The sequence below is a fragment of the Larimichthys crocea genome, chromosome XI, assembly GCF_000972845.2.
Source record: "Larimichthys crocea isolate SSNF chromosome XI, L_crocea_2.0, whole genome shotgun sequence".
NCBI lineage: Eukaryota > Metazoa > Chordata > Actinopteri > Sciaenidae > Larimichthys > Larimichthys crocea.
The window spans coordinates 21,279,522-21,301,021 of NC_040021.1; the positions used below are offsets into that span (position 1 = coordinate 21,279,522).

The following is a 21,500-nucleotide window of genomic DNA, read 5'->3' on the forward strand; positions in this document are numbered from 1 at the left end:
GTGTGTGACGAACAACCTGCTTCAAAAAACAAAACAAAAAACTGTGCTTTGCTTCAAATCTCATTGTCCACAGACCAACAAGCAGACCAAAAAATCTAATCATCTGTGAATAATGTTAAACAAAATGATTTTTTGGTCATAGTAATTTTAAATTCCCATGTTCAAACAATAACACAGGTTGTTGTTGGAATTGCAGTTGTTTCATCTTCCCATACTTCCCACATACTTACGATGAACAGAGATGCTCACCAGTCACCATGTTTATTTAAAGTCAAATCTTAAGTAGTTTTTTTATGGCTGTTATAAATGTCATGTCCCTTGCTGCATGTCTTATGCATCGCCAGATCTAGTGAGTAAAACCTGTGCATACTAAGAATAACCTAGTCATAGCATAACACTGACTTTTCACAGCATCCTCCATAAAACTATACATGAGCTATTCAGACACCGTTCAAATGAGTCGGTTGCTTCAGTGTATAACCAACGATAATGCAGAACCGTACGTTCTCTGAGAAAACCGACGTGTAGGTGTTAACGGCCGCACACACACGTGCTGCCTCGGCCTGTCACAGAGTCTGAGACTCTTCTCACCACCTCCACCATTAGGCAGACCACACTGATGAACACCAGGACTGTGTCTCAGAGGTCCATTGACAAAGCTATCCTGAAGTATGTGGTCCAAGGGCTCCAGCCATTTCATGTTGTTGAACAACAACCATTTCGATATTTTGTGAAGGAACTGCAGCCTAATGCAAAAATTATATCACGTGTGACCCTGTGCTCCATAACTGATGATGCCTCCATGGGAATGAAGAAGGCGGGGACTGAGGCCATGAGGGGAGTCAACCATATCACCATCACTACTGACTGCTGGTCTGCCTGAAGGCAGAGCTTCATTGGCGTTACTGGCCATTGGATTGACTCCAACAGTCTCAAAAGATGCTCAGCAGCCCTAGCCTGTAAACAACTGAGAGGTTCACACACATTTGATGTTACATTACATAACATTGCATTTAGCAGACGCTTTTATCCAAAGCGACTTACAGAGGAGGACATAAGCTGACAAAGGTGTAAAGGAGCACAGAGTAGTTGTTAGTTTTGTTAGGCAGGGGAAGCAGTCTTGAAAGAGAAAGGTTTTTACAAGTTTTTTAAAGGTAGAAAGGGATGTTGCTGTTCTTGTAGCCGTTGGTAGGTCATTCCACCATTTGGGGACAACCACAGAGAAGAGTTTAGAGTGACCTCGCTTTGCGAGAGGCGAGGGTACAACTAGACGGTTTGTATGAGTGGAGCGTAACGCCCTGGTCGGGACGTGAGCCTTTAGTAAGACGCTGAGATAGACAGGGGCAGATCCTGAGATGGTTTTGTAGGCTCGCGTCAGAGCTTTGTGCTTAATTCTGGCAGCTACAGGCAGCCAGTGCAGGTCGCTGAAGAGTGTGGTGACGTGTGTCCTTTTGGGTTGATTGAAAACCAGTCGCGCTGCAGCATTCTGGACCATTTGCAATGATTTGATAGCACAAGCAGGTAGGCCAGCCCGGAGCGAGTTGCAATGATCGAGGCGGGAGGTGACTGTAGCCTGTATCAGGAACTGAGCGGCATATTGGGTCAGGTATGGTCTGATTCTTCTAGTATTGTACAATGCATAGCGGCATGACCTCGCTACGGAGGAAATGTGCTCAGAGAAAGAAAGACGATCATCTAGTACAGGGGTCGGCAACTAAGTTTGGACCCGGGCCCGGAGGACACGGAGAGGACCCGAGGAGGGGGGGGGGGGGCTGAGTGAGAACCGCACGTATGTTCTATGTCAACTCCTTCCAAGTAAAAATCTGACTGTGCTCGTACAGAGACTCACTCGTAGCACCTCGCTCTGAATTCAAGGTGGCGATTTCATTGGCTAGATAGAATCACATGGGTAGTATGACCCTCACACGATTGGTTGGTACTTCCAATGCTTGCTCAGTGGCATGCTTGGATAGGGAAAAGTAAGTTACGGCATGAAATAGACTCGCCTGTCAAAAAAAAATTCTACAATTAATCTCGGGTCCGGATGATATGGCGATCCGGTCCGGATCCGGACCCCGGTCCGCGGGTTGGGAACCCCGGATCTAGTACGACGCCCAGGTTTTTAGCAGCATGGTTAGGGGTAATAGTGACAGTACCAATTTTCAAGTTGATGTCATGGCAGATTGACTCATGGGCAGGGATGACCAGGAGTTCGGTTTTTGACAGATTAAGCTGGAGATGGTGGTCTTTCATCCAAGTTGACAGATCAGATAGAGAGGCGGAGATGCATGCGGAGACCGTGGTGTCGTCCGGCTGGAACGACAGGTATAGCTGTGTGTCATCGGCATAGCAGTGGTAAGAGAAGCCGTGTGAGCGGATAACATGGGACAACGAGGTGGTGTAGATGGCAAACAGAAGGGGACCCAGCACCGACCCCTGCGGCACCCCCGTGGAGAGGGTATGAGTCAATGACAGACGACCTTGCCAAGACACATTAAAGGAGCGTCCAGCGAGGTAGGACTCGAGCCAGGAGTGGGCAGTGCCTGTAATGCCCATGTTGGCGAGTGTGGCTAGGAGTATGTCGTGAAGGATTAGTACAGATGATTGCCCTCGTGTTCTGGCTGTTTTTAGGGCTTCTGTGACAGATAGTAAAGCTGTCTCGGTGGAGTGGCCACTTCTGAAACCCGACTGTTTTGGGTCAAGTAGGTGGTGATGGGCGAGGAAGTCAGTGACTTGTTTAGAGACCGCCCTCTCAATGGTTTTCGAGAGGAAGGGAAGCAGTGACACCGGCCGATAATTTTCAACCAAGGCGGGGTTAAGCGTAGTCTTTTTCAGTCGTGGCGTAACTCTGGCTTGTTTGAAGGCAGCTGGAAATACGCCCGAGGACAATGAGGATTGAACAGCGATTTGAAGGCGGAGAAGAGTTTCCGTGAGTCAGTTGTGCTGCTGATTTTCTTGTTGTAATACTCCATTTTAGCAGTCGTGACAGATGAGGAGAATGACATTAGGAGAGATTGGAAGGCTTCTAGGTCAGCGGGGTTGTTGGATTTGTGCCATTTCCGTTCAGCAGCTCTGAGTGCTGTATGTGACGAGCGGATGGCATCAGTCAACCATGGGCGGGGCTGAGTGGAGCGTGCAGGTTTTCTGAAAAGAGGACACAGAGTATCTAGGCATGCGGTTAGTGTGGAACTGAGAGATTCTGCGGCTGCATTGACATCTAGCGGAGAGAAACTGTTGGGAGGGGGAAGGGCAGCAGCGACAACTGAGGCGAAGTGGGCGGCAGACAAGTTGCGGAGATTGCGTCGAGAGGTGGTCATGGGTTGAGGGGTGGTAGGTAGTTCTGGGAGGGAAACCATGAAGCGGATGAAGAAGTGGTCCGTGGTATGTAATGGTGTGACCATTACGTCATCAGTTTTGCAGTTTTTGGTAAGGATGAGATCCAGTTGATTGCCGTTTTTATGAGTTGGGGGAGTACTGACTAGTTGCATGTCGAATGAGTTGATGAGGGATAGAAAGTCTGTGGCGTAAGCTTTGCCTAGATGGATGTTGAAATCACCGAGGACCAGCAGCGGGCACTTAAGTTCAGGGATTGAGGACAGTAGAGTGTCTAACTCATTGATGAAGTCACCCAGAGGTCCAGGAGGACGGTAGATGACGATCACTGAGCATTTGACTGGAGCTATGACTTTGATTGCATGGTATTCAAATGAGCAGTAGTTGGTGTTGAGGGGCAGGGGAGCATAGTTCCATTTGTTGTTAACCAGGACCCCAGTTCCTCCTCCTCGCTTGGAGAGATGGGGGGTATGGGAGAAGGAGTGAGCCGCGGAGAGTGCTGCCCGAGTGGCGGTGTTTTCGGTTTTAAGCCAGGTTTCGGTGAGGGCCAGTAGGTCCAGGGATAGACTGCTGGCATAAGCCGGGATAAAGTCCACCTTGTTGACAGCGGATTGGCAGTTCCATAGGCCAACAGAGAAGGTTTTGGTGGGTGTATAATGTTCCAGTGGCCGGAGGTTAAGTAGATTCCTGGTGCGAAGGTTGCGGCGGAGGGGACTCCGTGCAATAGAGACTACGGGGATCTTCTGGAAGCACATAGCGATATGAGTAGGTCAGATGGAGGATAGTTTCGCCGACTCGCACAGGTAGACTCGCTTGTCTTTACCCAAGTAGGTCTCTGAGTCCGCCCTCTTTTACAAATTACAAAAGGCTGTGGTTTCAGGGGCGTGTCGCTTGTTCACACCTGAGTCACATGAGCCATTTAGCTGGACCAAGAGTCTTTTGCAAATCCAGTTTCAGGTTCAGCAGAGTGAAATTACTCCTAGTTAAATTACATTAAGTGAATTCTAGAAGTTCTTACTGTCAGCTGTTGACTCCACACTCTCTTCAAGCATGTGTTGGCAAGCACCCTGAATGACATCCACTCCGAGTTTGAAATTTGGGGGAATTTGGGGGAACCGACAACGGCTCCAACTTCATCAAAGCTTTCCAATTTTTTGGTGAAGATGAGAACAACAAGGCAGTCGGAAGTGATAGTGATCCTAGTAATGCATCTCAACCAGGAGAGGATCAAGAGGATCAGAGGGGGATGAAGAAGTGGAGTTTGTTGATGTGTCAGCGTTCCTGAATGAAGATGATGGTTTAGAGTTCCAGTTCCCACAGCACCAGTGCTGTGCTTGTCACTGACTCAACCTAATAGCTACAGTTGATGCCATGAAAGCAACAGTTATGGGATTTTTTCTGAAGTGTTGGTTCCCAGTTATGTTTCCGTGCCACTTGCTTTGATTGAAATTCATAATTGGCTTGCATTGTCAAATTCACTGCTCAATCCTTTTATATATGCTTTTTTTTTTTACAGCTGGTTTAGATCAGCTTTCGGAATGATCATTTCTGGAAAAATACAAGGTAATGTTACAAACTCAAAACTGCTCTAATGTACTGTTTTGTTTGCTGTAACATTCCATATGTGTTTATAATAATGATCAATGGCAAACACACACGGAATTATGAACTAAATAAATGAGCCTAATTTTGGCACTCATTTCTTGCGTACTGGTGTAAGAGGTGAAGGGCTTTATTGTAAATTAAATCACTGCCTTATTTTATATGTTACCAATAAACAATGACCAACCTCTGTATCACTCACATAATTAGATAATTGTACAGGCTATAATCAAGAATCAGAAGAGGATACCAAAAAACTGACAATGAGATATTAAGAGAAAAAACAGAATAAAACACTGAACAACAATTGCTCACATATACACAAAGGTCTAGGGTCCCTTGTGTCATCTGTCGGGCTCTCTTTTAGTTGTTACTTAGCCAAAAAATCGCGTCACTCATTTAACACCTTTACATTTTCTTCAATGAAGTCAGGGCAGGGTTGATGATCTTTCATGACGAATGATAATTTAAAATAATGAGACAAAATAGCTGACACTTAAAATTAAACCAAATCACAAAATACATAAATAGTCAGGCCTGGGGCGTGGGCGAATGCTTGACACGGAGAGGACACGGAGAGGATCCAGTTTCATACCACAACTGGATGTGGGCAATAAGACTGGACTGGACAACCTCTATGGACATAATGATGAAGCAAAGTGACACTGACATTGATGAAGCTACGAAGAGTAAATGAAAGAGTGATTGAGCAAGAGCACATCTGGGACTGACTTTTAGTCTTTGGCAAGAGCTTCGTAAAATAAATGGCTGAAAGACAGAGGCCGAGCTGGGCTTCCTTCTGTATGTGCCCAACTGTCCATATTACCGTCAGCGGTATTGCACTGTGAAATTCTGGGCGCTAATTCACAAAAATACCAATTTCTACACAATGTTGCTTTAACTCCTTTAAATCAGTCAACTGATTGTAGACATTTTAGATGTTCAGACAAAATCTTGGCATTAGGTGAAATAACACTGACCCTAATCTGTTAAGGGTACAATAACCCAGTCTACCACATTGATTTACCAGAGGTCAGGTTTAGCCTGAAAATGTAGTATTTGCTACTCAGGGACCAGCGTGTTTGTATTGTGTCATGTCATATTGTACCATTTACCATAGCATTCTTGATCAAATTAAATTGCATACACAGACACACAAAGTCAGACAGACAGGCCTACATATGGCACATTGTTACTATTTCTTGTTGTTATGGAATCTCACAGGATGCAGTATCCTACATCTGATTGGACAGGGATGGTTTGTATTAACTATATAATAGGATGGAATGAATATTAAGTCATGTCCTGCCAAAGCAAGCGAGGACATCCATCGGTACTGATGTGCAGCATTGGGTTTAAAGGTATAGTATGAAAATATATGAAGAGGTCATATGAAAGAAATCAAATGTTTGAATTAATTCAGTAAATATAATATTTTATAAATCAAATTAAACTGAAACATTTCTTTGTATTATTTTTCATACTGTGTATATAGATAACTGAAATGGAAATCAGCATCAACAGGACCAATGCTTTTACTGAGATACATCCCTGCTATAAAATGGATGCCTCCTATGTACTGACAATTAGTCCCTCTGCAATATGTGTATTGTTTCATATTTTCCTTGGTTCATTATCTGTTGTAACTGTATGTGGAAACCTCCTTGTAATAATCTCCATCATTTACTTCAAACAACTCCACACTCCTACAAACTCTCTCATTCTCTCCCTGGCTGTGGCTGACCTGCTTGTTGGAGTTTTAGTCTTTCCTCTCACTATGGAATTCTCTTTTAGTGCATGTCTATACTATGATGATTTATTTTGCAAAGTGCGTGGCACCTTTGACGTATCACTATGTACAGCTTCTATTCTGAACTTGTGTTGTATTTCTGTTGACAGATATTATGCAGTGTGCCAGCCTCTGACATATAGAACTAAAATAAATAATAATGTTGCTGTGATAATGATCTTGGTGAGCTGGGGGGTTTCTGTCCTGATTGGAATTGGCTTCATAACTGCAGGAATGTACCAAGACCAATGTTCTGCAACATGTTTGATTGATGTTGTCATCGCAAGCATTTTGGCACTTATTTTCTCATTTTACCTCCCAGTGATCATCATGCTCTGTATCTACCTGAAGATTTTCTTTGTTGCACAGAGACAGGCGCGCAGCATCCAGAGCACAAAGTCTGGAGCAACTGTCAGTAAGATGGAGAGAAAGGCCACTAAAACTCTGGCTATAGTTATGGGAGTTTTTCTGATGTGTTGGTTAGCTTTCTTTCTTTGCACCACCATTATGTCTTTCAGTTATGTTTACGTGCCACTTGCTTTGATTGAATTTCTTAATTGGCTTGCATTGTCAAATTCACTGCTCAATCCTTTTATATATGCATTTTTTTACAGCTGGTTTAGATCGGCTTTCAGAATGATCATTTCTGGAAAAATCATTCAAGGTAATTTTACAAACTCAAAACTGCTCTAATGTACTGTTTCGTTTGCTCTAACATTCCATAGTTGTGTTTATAATTTGAATAATTTAAAAGTCAATGGTCATGGTTATAATATTTTTTATTAACTTTTCAACAATAAAAGAAAATGTGAACAACAGAATTATCTTCATTAATTACAGATATAACGTGACAACAAAAATGTTCGAATTTTGAAGGTTACAGTAAAGTTTGTTGTGAGTGAAGTGGCACAGCTGAGGTTCTGTTTATGGAAACCACTTAAATGAGCCCAATGTTGGCACCCATTTCTTGAGTACTGGTGTAAGAGGGCTTTATTGTAAATTAAATCACTGCCTTTTTTTATATGTTACTGAGGAATAAAGGCCTCTATATCACTCACATAATTAGATAATTGTACAGGTTATAATCAATAATCAAAAGAGAAGACCCAAAAACTGACAAAGGAAAATTAAGAGGAAAAACAGAAATGAACACTGTGCAACAATTACTCATGTGTACATAAAGATCTAGTGTCCCCTTTGCCATCTGTTGGCCTCATATTTAATTGTTGTTTAATTTAATTGTTGCTCAGCCAATAATGGTGTCACTAATGTAACCTGTTTTCCTTTTTAGAGTTCCTCATGCTTGACTGAAGTCAGGGCAGGGCTGATGATTTTTCATGACTTCAAAATTAAAAAATTCTTGCATAAGGCCATGATGCTGGTGACCCTTGAGCAGCATAGAGCTCAAGTTCTCCAACTGTGAGAAAGCACTTCTGGCCACGGCCTGGTCTCTGGAACACTAATGCAGATACATCGAGAGTGAGAATGAGATAATGTGAAACTTGATACAAACCTTGTTTCAGCTCAATGACCAATGGCTACTACAAGGTTGAATATCTAAGCTCCATCACATCTTGAATATTAGCGTTGCAATGCTATGACAAAGAAGTCAGGTACATCCAAAACCAGACCCTAGTCTGGCACGGTAGGAAATATCACATCACTTCCATCATCCCCGCTTCAAAATCGGACCGACATACCCTCCCACATCACTACCATCATTTCCTACCACAGACTTCTTCTGTGGAACTCTGTGGAAAGGTGATGACCCCCCTGGTATTGCATCTTCTGTCCCCGGGATTTTAGGGATGAATGTGATTCGTCGATGCTACCATGAACTCTTTGGTACATATGGTAATGCTCTTTTTGAGTTGCCTTTTGTGTCGCAAGCACCTGGTCCAGTCCTTGCAGCCTTACAGAGGTGCCACAAGTCTACCACCAAAATTCCTGGGGGCGCTGCTAGCACCGTGAGGGTCCAGGGAAAGCAAGCTGTGTGCATTCCTGGTGGGGTGATGAAGCTTGTCGCTAGCACTTGCTCCCAACAGTTTTCTGGTCAGTATGTACTGTTTGAGCCCCCTGAGTCAGGTCTGCCAGCTGGGTTGCTAGCCTCTCCCTGCCTAGTACAGGTTGTCCGGGGTACTGTGTATGTCCCTATAGTTAATGTCAGGACAGCCAAGGTTCTTCTTTACCCACGGACTAGCCTTGGCATTCTGGTTGCTGCCCAGGTTGTCAGCCTGCCTGCAGGTGTGACTGAGGAGGAGCCTACTTTGGTGACTATTTCTTCCCAAACCGCTGCCCCCTCATTATCAAGCTGTATTGAGTCTTTTGATTTGTCCATAACAGGAGCAGCCGAGCGTCAAGTCTCTGCTCCTCAAGTACCAGTCCTCAGCCCTTGATGGTGACTTGGGCTGTACCAACCTCATCTCGCATGACATTCCCCTGCTTGATGATGTCCCAGTTAGGCAGAGGTATCGACACATCCCCCCGTCAGAGTACGAGGCAGTGAAGGCGCATATCAATCAGCTTCTTGAGTCCCAGGTCATCAGGGAGAGCAGTAGTCCCTATGCATCTCCCATTGTCTTGGTATGGAAGAAAGATGGGACCTTGCGTATGTGTGTGGACTACCGTCCTCTCAACAGCAAGACTAGGAAGGACGCCTGCCTTGCATTGAGGAGAGTTTGGAGGCACTTTCTGGGGCCCGCTGGTTCTCCATGATTGATCAGGCCAGTGGCTATAATCAAGTCCCGGTGTCAGAAGGACCGACTCAAAACTGCCTGTTGTATACCTTTGGCCTCTTCGAGTTTAATCGCATGCCTTTTGGCTTGTGTAATGCTCAGGCACCTTCCAGCGGCTTATGCAGAGAATGTTTGGTGACCAGCAGGGTCAGTCATTACTGCTTTATCTGGATGACATTGTCGTCTACTCCTCCTCTGTTGAGCAACATCTTCAGCGGCTGGAAATGGTACTTGGCCGGCTCCAGAAAGAGGGCCTTAAAGCAAAACTCGAGAAGTGTGCATTTTTCAAACAGGAGGTTGGTTATTTGGGGCATGTGATCTCGAGCCAGGGAGTTGCACCTCCCACCTCCAGCTCTTGTGACATCGGCCACTCAGTCTGTGGTCTCAGTTCTTCCCTCTAACTCTGCAGCTGAGCTTCAGGCTATGCAGGAGGCTGATCCCCTTCTGAAGGATGTGCTTGTGTTTTGGCGGCGGAAGGCCCTACCTACCCCTATGGAAAGGCAAGGGCTCCCCAAGTCAGCCATGGCACTTTTCCACCAATGGGACCGTCTAGTGGAGAAAGACGGTGTTCTTTTTTGCAAAGTCTTCCGTTCAGATGGAGGCAAAGAGTCTCTCCAGCTCATTTTGCCTGCCGACCTTAAGCAGGAGATTTTGAGTCAGCTGCATCAAGAACATGGCCATCAAGGCATAGAGCGGACCACTGGGTTGGTCCGACAATGCTGCTATTGGCCAGGAATGTCGTCAGAGATAAAGCAGTCAGTCCTTGGTTGCCAGCACTGCCAAGTAGCTAAAGACTCAGGACACCGGTCGCATAGCTTTATAGGCCACTTGCTCGCTTCTTGACCTAATGAGATCTTGGCCATCGACTTCACGCTGTTAGAACCTTCTCGGAATGGGTATGAGAACGTTATGGTCATGACAGACGTGTTCAGTAAATTTACGGTGGCCATCCCAACTCAGGGCCAACGGGCCCCCACCATGGCCCAGGTCTTGATTGTGTGGTTTTATAAGTTTTATTAGCACAATGCTCCAACAATATAACGCTATTATAACATCAAACACTGTCCGTAACGCCAAATCAATGGGAGCCCTGAGCTTGTTTCTTTGCTACGAGATGGTCCCATCTGGGGGTAATGGCAGACAAAGACACCCGAAGTGTGTTGCTTATGTTTAGTCTACTCCTTTGCCTTGTTTTGGTGGCTGTCACTGCAGAAAACCCCGCTTCACACAGATAGGATGTTGGAAATGGCAACAGGGTTTTCAGCGCTGTGTTAGCGATCTCTGGGTATTCTTCCATGACTTTAATCCAGAACACCGTCAGAGTTGTTGTCTCGAACACTGTTTTAAGGCCGCCGTCATTTGCGATCTCCAGCAGTTGGTCTTCTTCTTGCACGGACATGCTGGATTCAGCTGGTTTGTTGACAAATGGGTCACGTACCCATTCCTTGTTCGTTCGTGGGTCCGTTGAGGTTGGGAAGTAGCGCTCAAACTCCTTTAACAGCGAAGACAGGTGATCGTGCACCAGCTTGGTGAGTGAGGGCGTAGGCTCAGTCTCACACAAAATCCCCGCTAATGTTTGAAACATGTCCAATATGCCTCTGTTCACGCGCCGTCCCCACAAATCCAGTTTGGCTTTAAATGCAGCTACTTTATCTGCCAACTTAAAGATAGTTGTCATTTTTCCCTGGAGTGACAGGTTGAGTCCATTGAGCAAGCTGAATATGTCGCACAAATAAGCCAGTTTTGCAACCCATTCCTCGTCACTGAAATGTGCTGCCAGCGGTGACTTCTTTTCTGAGAGAAATCTTGCAGCTGCTCTCGTAGTTCAAACACTCTGGCCAGTGATTTCCCACAAGATAACCATCTGATCTCTGTGTATAAGAGAAGACGTCTGTGCTCTGCGTCCATCTCCTCACAGAGCTGCTCAAACAGACGTGAGTTAAGCACGTGTGCTTTGATGTGGTTAATAACTTTAACTTTAATTTTTCGGCTTGCAAGCATTTCCCTGTGAATGATACAATGAGTGGATTCACACTCAGGTGCAACCTTCTTAATCCGAGTAGTTAATCCAGACAGCCGTCCGGTCATGGCAGCAGCGCCGTCGGTACATATGCCGACACAACAGGACCATTTCAGTTTTCCTGTTATGTAACCATCCAGCGATTTGAACAGTTCTACGGCTGTGGTGTTGGTTTCCAATGATAGTGCACATAACAAATCCTCATGCGCATCCTCCTGATAAATATATCGCACATAAACAAGCAGTAGCGCTTTGTTGTCAACATCTGTAGATTCATCAACCTGGAGTGCGTACCACGGTGATTTATCAATCCTCTCCAACAACTGTGTCTCAATGTCTTCCGCTATTTCTTCAATGCGCCGAGTCACTGTGTTAACCGACAGAGGCACCTGTGATATCTTTGTAACAGCATCCTCTCCTAGAAGTTCACGGCAAATGTCTTTAGTGGAGGGCAAGATCAGTTCTTCACCAATAGTGAATGGCTTTTTAGCCTTAGCAATGCGATTAGCCACTAAGTATGATGCTCTCAGTGCATTTTCATTTACTGATGTGGTGGCCCTCAGTAATTTCTTCTGTCCTTCGTGTTCATGTTTTTTTCTTTCAAAATACTCCAGGGGCTTGTCTTTTATTCCTGGGTGCTTGGACTCTAAGTGGCGAATCAGTTTTGAAGGCTTCATTGCCTCATTTGAGAGCCGGTCGCCGCATATTATGCAGAGTGGGCTTGGTGTGTGGGAATCACCTGTCGCGATAAATCCATACTTCAAGTAGGACTCCTGGTACTGTCTGCTAAAAACTTTGTTTTTCTTGGAAGTAGGCTGCTCTTCTCTCTCTTCATTGTGCCTTTTCCCTTTCGCAAAGAAACTTTCCAAAGACGCCTGTTTCTTACTCATTTTGCTAGCTGGGTTAAATTTTGGCGCGCAAGTGAGGAGAATACGTCATTTCGAAATAAAAAAACGTTTCAATATAAAAGACCGCTCGACTTAGACTGGGACTATAATAGAGGGGGACTTACTACTCTATCTACAGTTGGTAGGAGAAGAAGAAAATATTAAGTATGAATGCAAATAACAAAAGAGCGCGGAGAACATGTAGTAGGCATTGTAGCTTGTTGCCCGTGAAATCCGATGAGTCAATTAAAAATTATCAACCCAAAAATAATTAACAACTACCTCGCACAATTAATTATCTTTTGTAATTTACATTTATACTTAATATTTTCTTCTTCTCCTACCAACTGTGGATGAAGTAGTAAGTCCCCCTTTATTATAGTCCCAGTCTAAGTCGAGCGGTCTTTTATTTTGAAACGTTTTTTTATTTCGAAATGACCGTGTTAAATAAAACAGAAATAACTAATTAATTCTTGTGCGGCCTGGTACTGATTGATCCACGGACCGGTACCGGTCCGCGGCCCGGGGGTTGGGGACCACTGGTCTATCAGATTGTGAGGGCCCCCACTGGTGAAGGAGCAGTTTACACTGTTGCACCTGTGACCGATCTACAGCCGGCCATCATTCTAATGTAAATCGTCTCCCTCAGTCTGCCAGCCACCAGAACAATATTGTTAGCAGAGGTCCAGGTCCTGTGTCTAACGCCCAGATCACCATTTTCAGGCCTTGGAGTTAGTTGCCATCGTTTTTTTTGTTCGTCTGTCTAGCAAGACAGACCTCCCAAATCCAACATTGTTTTTTGTAGAAGAGTTTGCGGAGCTTTTAACCCACTTTATATCTATTTATGACAAAATTCTCATTTTAGGGAATTTTAACATTCATCTTTGTTATCCGTCTCAGCCATTCGTTCACGATTTTGTGCATACTTTAGAGTCTTTTATTGTTACTCAGGCAATACAAGAGCCAACTTATGTGAAGGATCACACACTGGATCTTGTTCTGTACAACGGTCTCAGTCCTAACTATTTTAAGGTGGAGGATATCTGTGTGCCTGACCATAAGGCCATTTTATTTAGTATGATTTTTTCACAGCTTCCTTTTAATCATAGTACCCTGGTTCGTCACAGGGTTTTTAATTCTAGTTCTGCCAGTAAATTTTCTGAGCTTTTTAGTACTGCTTTTTTAAGTGCTTTTAAATCCCCATTCTAATTTAGAAGAGCTTGTCTCTCTTTTTAAACTCACCTTTCAAAACATCCTGGACTCTGTTGCCCCTTTTAAAGACATAAATAATCATATAAAACACCACAGCCTTAGCTCAACGAATCCAGATTTAAAAAGAGACTGTAGGAGAATGGAAAGAAAATGGGGAAAAAACTGATCTGACTGTGTACTACGACATTTGGAAAGTTGTCATGATGAACTACCAAACTGCAGTTAAAGAAGCAAGAGCATCCTTCTTTTCAAACATCATTTTAGCAAACCACTCCAACCCCATAACTTTATTCATGGTAAAAGATTCACTCATCACCCCCTCCACATGTCCCCTTTAAAGATGCGTCACAAGACTTGTGTGAGGAGTTTTTAAATTTTTTAATGAAAAGAGTTCATAATATTAGACAACAGATAACTCTCCCGACCGTGTTTTACAGGCCACTTTTCAACTAATATCGTTGTCTTTTTTAGCAGAAACCATAGCCCATATGGAATCAACCACATGCAGTCTTGATTTTATTCCCACAAAATTTCTCAAAGAGGTTTTTTATCACAGTTGGACCCAGTATTTTAATGATTATTAACAGATCCTTAGAAGACGGAATTTATCCTGCTGCTTTTAAACATGCTGTGTGGTCCAGCCCCTTGATCCTTCTGTTCTAAGCAATTTTAGGCCAATTTCTAAACTTCTGTTTTTACCAAAGATTTTAGAGAAAGTGGTTTTCCTCACAACTTTTAACTTTTATGAGTCATAACATCTCTTTCAATCAGGTTTTAAAGCTCTTTGTAGCACAGAAACTGCCCCCCTCAAAGTCACAAATGACCTCCTTTTAGCAGCTGATGGGTGAGAGTGCAATTTTAATTATTTTAGATCTCAGTGCAGCTTTTGACACTATAGATCACTCCATTTTAATTAACCGTCTTAAAACCTAGGTGGGCATCAAGGACTCTACACTTGGTTGGTTTTACTCTTATCTTTTAGAAAGAACCTTCTTGGTCACCACAGGTAATTATTCTTATTTGTCAGCTCACATTACCTGTGGTGTACTGTAAGGTTCAATTTTAGGTCAAATTTTATTTTCTATTTATATGCTCCCTCTTGTCCATATCATTGAACGCAACACAATGTTTCTTTTCATTGTTATGCAGATGACACACAGATATACCTCCCCTTAACACCTGCTGTTTTAGACTGTCTTAGTGATGTGAACTGCTGGATGGCACAAGATCTCCTGAAACTCAACAACTCAAAATCTGAAATCATATTGCTTAATCCCCCTATCCACACCAGCTCCATTGCGAGCCATCTTGGTGGCTATGCCAGCTGTATAATGTCCACTGCCTGTAATTTAGGAGTCATTTTTGATTCAAAATATATCAATAAAGTAGTTCAGTCTTGTTTCCTTCAATTCATAACCATCTCCAGAATCCAAAAAATCATTTCCCGCTCAGATTTAGAAAAAGTTACACACGCACTAATATTCTCCAGACTCGACCACTGTAACTCACTCCTCTCTGGCATAAATCAGAAATCACTCTCTCGCAGCAGCTAGGCTTCTTACTGGTTTTAACAGACGGCAGCACATTGCACCAATTTTAACTTCTCTTCACTGGCTCTCTGTTAGTTTTTAGAAGATTTTACTGATCACTTTTAAGGCATGTCAGGGGTTGGCCCCAAGTTACATATCAGAGATACTGACACCTTACGAGCCAGCCCGTCTTAGGTCCTCAGGTGGTTCCCTTCTGGCTGTTCCAAAGTCGAGGCTCAAAACTAAAGGTGACCGGGCGTTTGCCATCAGGGCCCTTCGTCTTTGGAATGCCCTGCCTGAGAACTTAAGGCTTGCAGAATCAGTAAATTCTTTTAAGTCACTTCTTAAAACACATTTTTATAGACTTGCTTTTATGTAATGTTTGTCTTTTTATCTTAACACATACACACACATGCACATACATGTATTTTTGTATCCTATGTGAACAAGATGTAGGTATCCACATCTGATTGGATTACTAGTTTGTCTTAAGTTAGGTAGGTTGACCTAGGGACTGATAAACACTGCCAAAGCACAGTGGCACAGTGGACACAGATCAACACTGACGTGTCATTACAGTAGGAAACCTATGAGCAATATGTCTTATAAATAAGTCTTGTTATTTTAACATTGATGTTGTTGTAGTTGCACATGCTGCAGTAAATATTCAAGTATTTAAAAAGTCTTCTCAATATAACTGAATTGCAGGAATAAAGGAGCATGGAACCAAAAGCGGCTATCAACAGGACATTTATTGACATACATCCCTGCTATGAGTTTGACAAAACAACATATGTATTTACAAGCAATCCATCCATATCATGTGTGTTATTGTATATCTTCCTTGGATTATTTTCTGTTGTCACAATATGTGGAAATCTTCTTGTAATAATCTCTGTCATTTATTTCAAACAGCTCCACATGCCTACTAACTACCTCATTCTGTCTCTGGCTATGACTGACCTGCTTGTAGGAGTTTTAGTCTGTCCTTTCAGCATGGCATTCACTGTAACTTCATGTCGGTTTCAACCAGTTTTATTTTGTAAAGTACGAGGAAGCATTGATGTTACATTGAGTACAGCTTCTATTATGAACCTATGCTTTATTTCTATTGACAGATATTATGCAGTATGTCAGCCTCTGACTTATAGAATTAAAATAAATGATCGTGTTACTGGGATTATGATCCTTGTGACCTGGGGAGTTGCTGCTCTAATTGGAATTGGCATCATGATTGCAAGTTTTAATCGACAACAATGTGGACAAAGTTGTTTAGTTGATGCCGTAATATCAACTATTCTAGCATGTGTTTTCTCTTTTTATATGCCAGTCATAATAATGCTGAGTATCTACCTGAAAATCTTTCTTGTTGCACAAAGTCAGGCAAACAGCATCCAGAGCACAAAGTCTGGAGCAACTGTTAGTAAGATGGAGAGAAAGGCCACTAAAACTCTGGCTATAGTTATGGGAGTTTTTCTCTTATGTTGGAGTCCTTTCTTTTTCTGTCTGACATTTCTTTCTTTTAGTAATGCTAAAGTGTCACTCCCTGTGTTTGAAACCCTTAACTGGCTTTCATTAACAAACTCAATGCTCAATCCATTTATTTATGCTTTCTTTTACAGCTGGTTCAGGTCAGCGTTTAAAATGATCATTTATGGGAAAATATTTCAGGGTGATTTTACTAACTCAAAACTTCACTGACATCTTGTTCAGGAGCTGTATGCTTATGAACTAGATAACATGTTATAATAAAGGTTGGTCTGATAAATAATGTTACTGCTACTGTACTTTACACTGTACTCTACTTGAGTATCATATATTGATGAAATAGAAAACATTTATTGCAAGTGAAAACACGTTACAGCTTTCATCCATTTAAAGTAATGTCTGAGATTATAGCAACAGATATAGACAATATTCATTAAAAACATGGATTGGTTATTGCAAAACTTAATAAAATAAATAATTCCTCTGGCAGGTAATTGAAAGACTGACTGCGACACTTCAATCATGTAATCATGCAAACACACTTGTCTCACAGTATGAAGTTCCCACATTAAATATTTCCTGCTTACTGCATATCAAAAGTATTCAAAATAAGTGTTTTTGAGTGTTTTAATGTCTTGACCATCATGTCGAACATATATATTGTGTGTGTGTTGTGGATTCATTTTTAGAATCTTTCAATAAAATTAGTATGCAGTTCTATGGGTCTTTTGCACATGCAAAACAAATTTGTAATGACTGACCAACTTTGTCTCTAATCTAAGTTAACATTATTTTCCAGTACTGTTAGATTTGTTTACTTGAGCAGTTTTGTAAGCTATAGAGTCTTGTAAGATGATATTTTTTATGGTGTGCACACAAGTTAATAACCTGTATGATCTTTGTTTCATCTCTCTCCTTATTTCCTGTCTTCTTTTTAGATAATAAAATATCTATGAATACTTTTAAATACTGGTCATTGTGTCCTTTATTCTTAACAGTTTTTTGTTGATATTAAAATCATCCCATGCCAAATGAATTAATGATTTAGACAGATAAATGATGATACATCCAATAAGAGGTTGGCATAATGATTTCTCCTCTTTATACTACCTATAGAGCAGTTTCTACATATAGCACACATACTCTAAAGTTCACTTGAAACCAATAGGCTTATGTCTGCCTGATGATTTGTATTATCAGCATTGTTGACTTGGAAAAAACAATCCGAAGCATTACTTTAAGACTTTATAAGCCCTTTGTCAAAACTGCTGAAGAAATAATACTTAAAAGTACTCAGCTATCCAAATACAGAGATGGTGTAGCACACACAGCAACGCAACACATGCATATTATGTACAACACGTAGTTGAGCTGACATTAATCATGTGTATACTGCAATAGGTATGTATGTATGTGTGATATTTGATGCTGACGAGAAATAATTTTAATTCTAATTTGAGTGCATAACTCACTTTCATCCTTACAGATGTTACACAAATCATCTAACAACATTATTTTATATGACTTAGCTACAACCATTGTCAGATTTTAGCAGACAGCCGACATCAGCTAAAGGTGCTGCTGCTCTGCCAATGTGCTGCTTTCACTATGTGGGCTGTGTAAACACTGTGCCAGAGAGAGGCTCCAAGACTCTTAGCACGGAGTACATGACCAAGTGATATAATCAGAGTAATCTGCTGCAATAAACCAGAGACGTTAAGAAAACAGATACCTCACTGAAGAGACATTTCCTATATGTGTCACATGGGTTTAGCCAGATACTTTTGCTCCGGAGTTACCAAAGTAAATGTCTGCAACACAGATATCTCTTATCTCTGGTGCTGGATCATCTGTCAGTCTGGTTTCACCAAAGATGATCTATAACAACTCAACAAAAACCTAAGTGGCTCTGAGAAAATGTTGGTCTGCATTATTGCAACATCTGAGTTGGCCATGATAATGTAGCAGCATAGATGTGCCATCTATGTTATTCAGTGACATTGCTTGTATTTAGCGCCACTGGTGGCCGTCATGAGGTGGGCCGGTCACTGGTCCACTTCCAGGCCCAAGGTTGTTTGACCCGAAAGTGCGACTGCTTGCGTGCTGCTCCGTGTTCCCCTTACGTGCTGTGGTGTATGTTTCCCTTGGTAAACGCCAGCGGTGGCTGGAGTCCTCTCTCCCTCCCTCCTCCTGTGCAAGTGGGTGTGTGTGTGTCCATGTTTGGCCATGAACAAGAGTAACTGCAATCAGCTTATTATGGTCGCTGCTGCTTTCTTCAACTGCTGCTTTGTGGCGCTGCTTGTTTTTTTTTTTTCCGCTCCGCTTTGCTCTGTTCTGTGTAATGCATTGCGTCCACAACTGCCTGGCTTCGGCGGCTCACACTGTGCCCCAGAGCAGCCCTACCAAAGATGCTTATCACAACCCTGTATTTTAACCAGGGCCTGGCCCCCATGTGTGCATGATGAATGAGCGTATTAAAGTGTGTTAGATTATTGTAATTTTTATTTTGGATTGATTACTCACTCAAATTCTCAAATTTTGTTTTGTTTTGTTTATCTTTCTTTTCTTACTACTGTATGTTTTAAAAGCGGGCAGTTAATTATATTGGTTGTGTTAGGTTCGTTATTTGCCCAACAGTTATAATTTTGTTAACCCCTGAGATGATTTTTTTGATTTGTTGGCTTGTCATTTGCCCACTAATCCTATGTCTCATCGGTGGTGTCCTGGGAAGCAGGGTTTTTTTCCCACAATATTTTTATTTTATTTTCAGTTTTTAACATTTGACATACAGCCTTTACATTCGTATATCTTCATCTAACTTCCATACTGTAAGATCGCTGCATTTACTTAGAGATAGAAGTAAAAACAAAACAAAACATAAGAGTCAGAACAGGATGCTCCTCCTGTTAAAGAAAATAATAATCTATATACAACTGAGTATTGGTTGTAATTAGTGCAAATTAAAACACATACTTAGAAAAACAATATAAATCTTACAAGATTGGAATCTGCATTGTCCACAAAGACTAGTCATCCACTTCTTCTGTGTTTGCCTTCCTTTTTAAGCTACCCATAGACAGTAACAATGAAGCTCATTTTTGCCCCCCATACACCTTTGGGTCCTTCCAGGTCAGTGACCTGCACCTGGTCATTGGCTGTAATTTGACCCAACAACCAGTGCTGTCCTGCTGCTTGCCAGGGGAAATTCATGTATCTCTTCTTCCTTTGAGATGTCTTGCAAGACACTTTTATATACACAAAATCTCCATTTACTGACCTGGTGAATTCCAATATTGATGACAAGGGGTCAACTTCCAATGTAAAACGTAAATGTTTCATCCTTCTTCTCCTTTTATTATCAGGCAATATTCAGCCTAACCCAAGAATCTGAGTACCCCTGATGACTTCAGAGCCAGATCAGTTCTGGGCATCTTACATCTAAATGTCCGGAGCATGCTGCCTAAAATTTATTTAATTAAGATCTGGGTGCAGACAACTGAAACCGATATTCTTGTGTTGTCCGAAACTTGGTTAAATAAATCAGTCTCAGATCAGGATATCTTTATAAATGGTTACAATGTATTCCGCTGTGATCGTCCCAGGAAAGGTGGAGGTGTAGCCATTGTCAAGTGAGTTGACTCATCGGAGCCTGGGATGGGGAAGGTCCAGCGGGCAGGGAGTATAAGATACACTGCACAACAAAGATCGTGGTTATCCTCGTCAGCCAGCGCCCGGGTTCGAGACATGCTGGACGACTAACCACATCAGAGCATCGAATCTTTGGACTTAGACTTATAACTACAGAGACGGGACAGACAAACAGCCCAACATCGCAAGAGAAGAGTCCAACGATCTACAGCCGGCAGAAGGGAGCCGTGCCAAGGAGGATTAACCACCCCCGACCAGCTGTGGGTCTTGACTGGGCCAACAAGGATTCTTTTCGCGTTCATCCTGCCAATAAAAGTCTGTGGACATTGGGGACTTTCTGGACAAAGCCAGGAACTTTCGACAGAATCCAGCAGTTTTGGCAGTTGTGAAAGGATTGGATCGACTGGCCATCGCTTCACCCTTTCCCTCCTCTCTCCAAATTGGACCAACCTCAACAACTCAGCAACAGCCTTTGTATCAGGTTTTTAAATTTATTAGTATAAGGATAGTGATTTTAGGGAATAGGATTGATCATATTTGAATGAATTAAGCTGTATGCTCGCCCTTGCTAAACTTTGCAATAAATATATCTACTGCAGTTAAAGTTTAAGTTGTGGACCTCAAATTTATAGCATCTCCTAAGGTCGTAATTATCAGGTATAGTGTGTTTAACATCTTAAAGGTTCTAACAGGTTACTCTAGCCCAAAGAAATTAACAGACCCTTGGGGTTTACTGTCCGGGCCACTAAAAACTATCCTAGCAACCATACCAAGTGCACAGATCAATGACAGGGGAGCTGCCATGAACGTACGCGGCTAGTGTAGTATGTGGCCGACAGGGGTATTCGGTCAGGTGCTATACTTGAGTGAGCAGGGTAGACGTGTGGATGAAGGCAGTTAGAAGCTAGGCGAATCTCCTCGCCACTAGCTTAAACAGTCCTCTAAACTGTCCTGAGAGGGGCTTGAGAATGGGACCCGTTAGTTGGAGAAATTTGATATCAAAATTAACGGTGAAGCTTGGTTTTTATTACACAAACAAATCACGTTTTTCTCTCAGAGCTCGGAAGCTTCTAATATCAGCCAGTTTCCTGCCTGTTCTTGATTATGGCGATGTTGTATATATGTCTGTGTTAACCAGCTGCCTTCTTCTCCTGACTCCTGTGTATCACTGTGTTCTACGGTTCATCACTGGTTGTTGCCGCCTCACCCACTGTGAACTATATACAGAAGCTAGCATGCCTTCCATGGAGATGAGAC

The 21,500-nt window shown here is 42.5% G+C and overlaps 3 protein-coding genes across 3 annotated transcripts; 2 read left to right on the plus strand and 1 right to left on the minus strand.

Moving 5' to 3' along the window:
• Nucleotides 1-932: 932 nt before the first annotated feature.
• LOC109140565 (uncharacterized) lies at nucleotides 933-4,088 on the minus strand. The gene is made up of 4 exons (XM_027284316.1): nucleotides 2,922-4,088; nucleotides 2,110-2,889; nucleotides 1,108-1,714; nucleotides 933-967 (listed from the first exon to the last, which is right to left on the minus strand). The coding sequence occupies exons 1-4, from the start codon at nucleotides 4,086-4,088 to the stop codon at nucleotides 933-935; spliced, it is 2,589 nt and encodes an 862-aa protein (XP_027140117.1).
• Nucleotides 4,089-6,496: 2,408 nt separating this feature from the next.
• LOC109140425 (trace amine-associated receptor 1-like) lies at nucleotides 6,497-7,417 on the plus strand. Its single transcript, XM_019267341.2, has one exon. The coding sequence runs from the start codon at nucleotides 6,497-6,499 to the stop codon at nucleotides 7,415-7,417; it is 921 nt and encodes a 306-aa protein (XP_019122886.2).
• Nucleotides 7,418-15,827: 8,410 nt separating this feature from the next.
• LOC104939761 (trace amine-associated receptor 1-like) lies at nucleotides 15,828-16,808 on the plus strand. Its single transcript, XM_019267338.2, has one exon. The coding sequence runs from the start codon at nucleotides 15,828-15,830 to the stop codon at nucleotides 16,806-16,808; it is 981 nt and encodes a 326-aa protein (XP_019122883.2).
• The last annotated feature ends 4,692 nt before the right edge of the window (nucleotides 16,809-21,500 follow it).

Bases quoted from the DNA above. Each gene is read 5' to 3' on its own strand.
- LOC109140565 (XM_027284316.1), bottom strand. From the start codon at position 4,088: ATGTGCTTCCAGAAGATCCCCGTAGTCTCTATTGCACGGAGTCCCCTC. The intron at 1,715-2,109 runs GTACTAGATCCG...GTCCAAACTTAG, and splicing joins CTGCTAAAAACCTGGGCGTC to TTGCCGACCCCTGTACTAGA. The intron at 968-1,107 runs GCCTAACAAAAC...TGAACCTCTCAG, and splicing joins CTTTCAAGACTGCTTCCCCT to TTGTTTACAGGCTAGGGCTG.
- LOC109140425 (XM_019267341.2), top strand. From the start codon at position 6,497: ATGGATGCCTCCTATGTACTGACAATTAGTCCCTCTGCAATATGTGTA.
- LOC104939761 (XM_019267338.2), top strand. From the start codon at position 15,828: ATGGAACCAAAAGCGGCTATCAACAGGACATTTATTGACATACATCCC.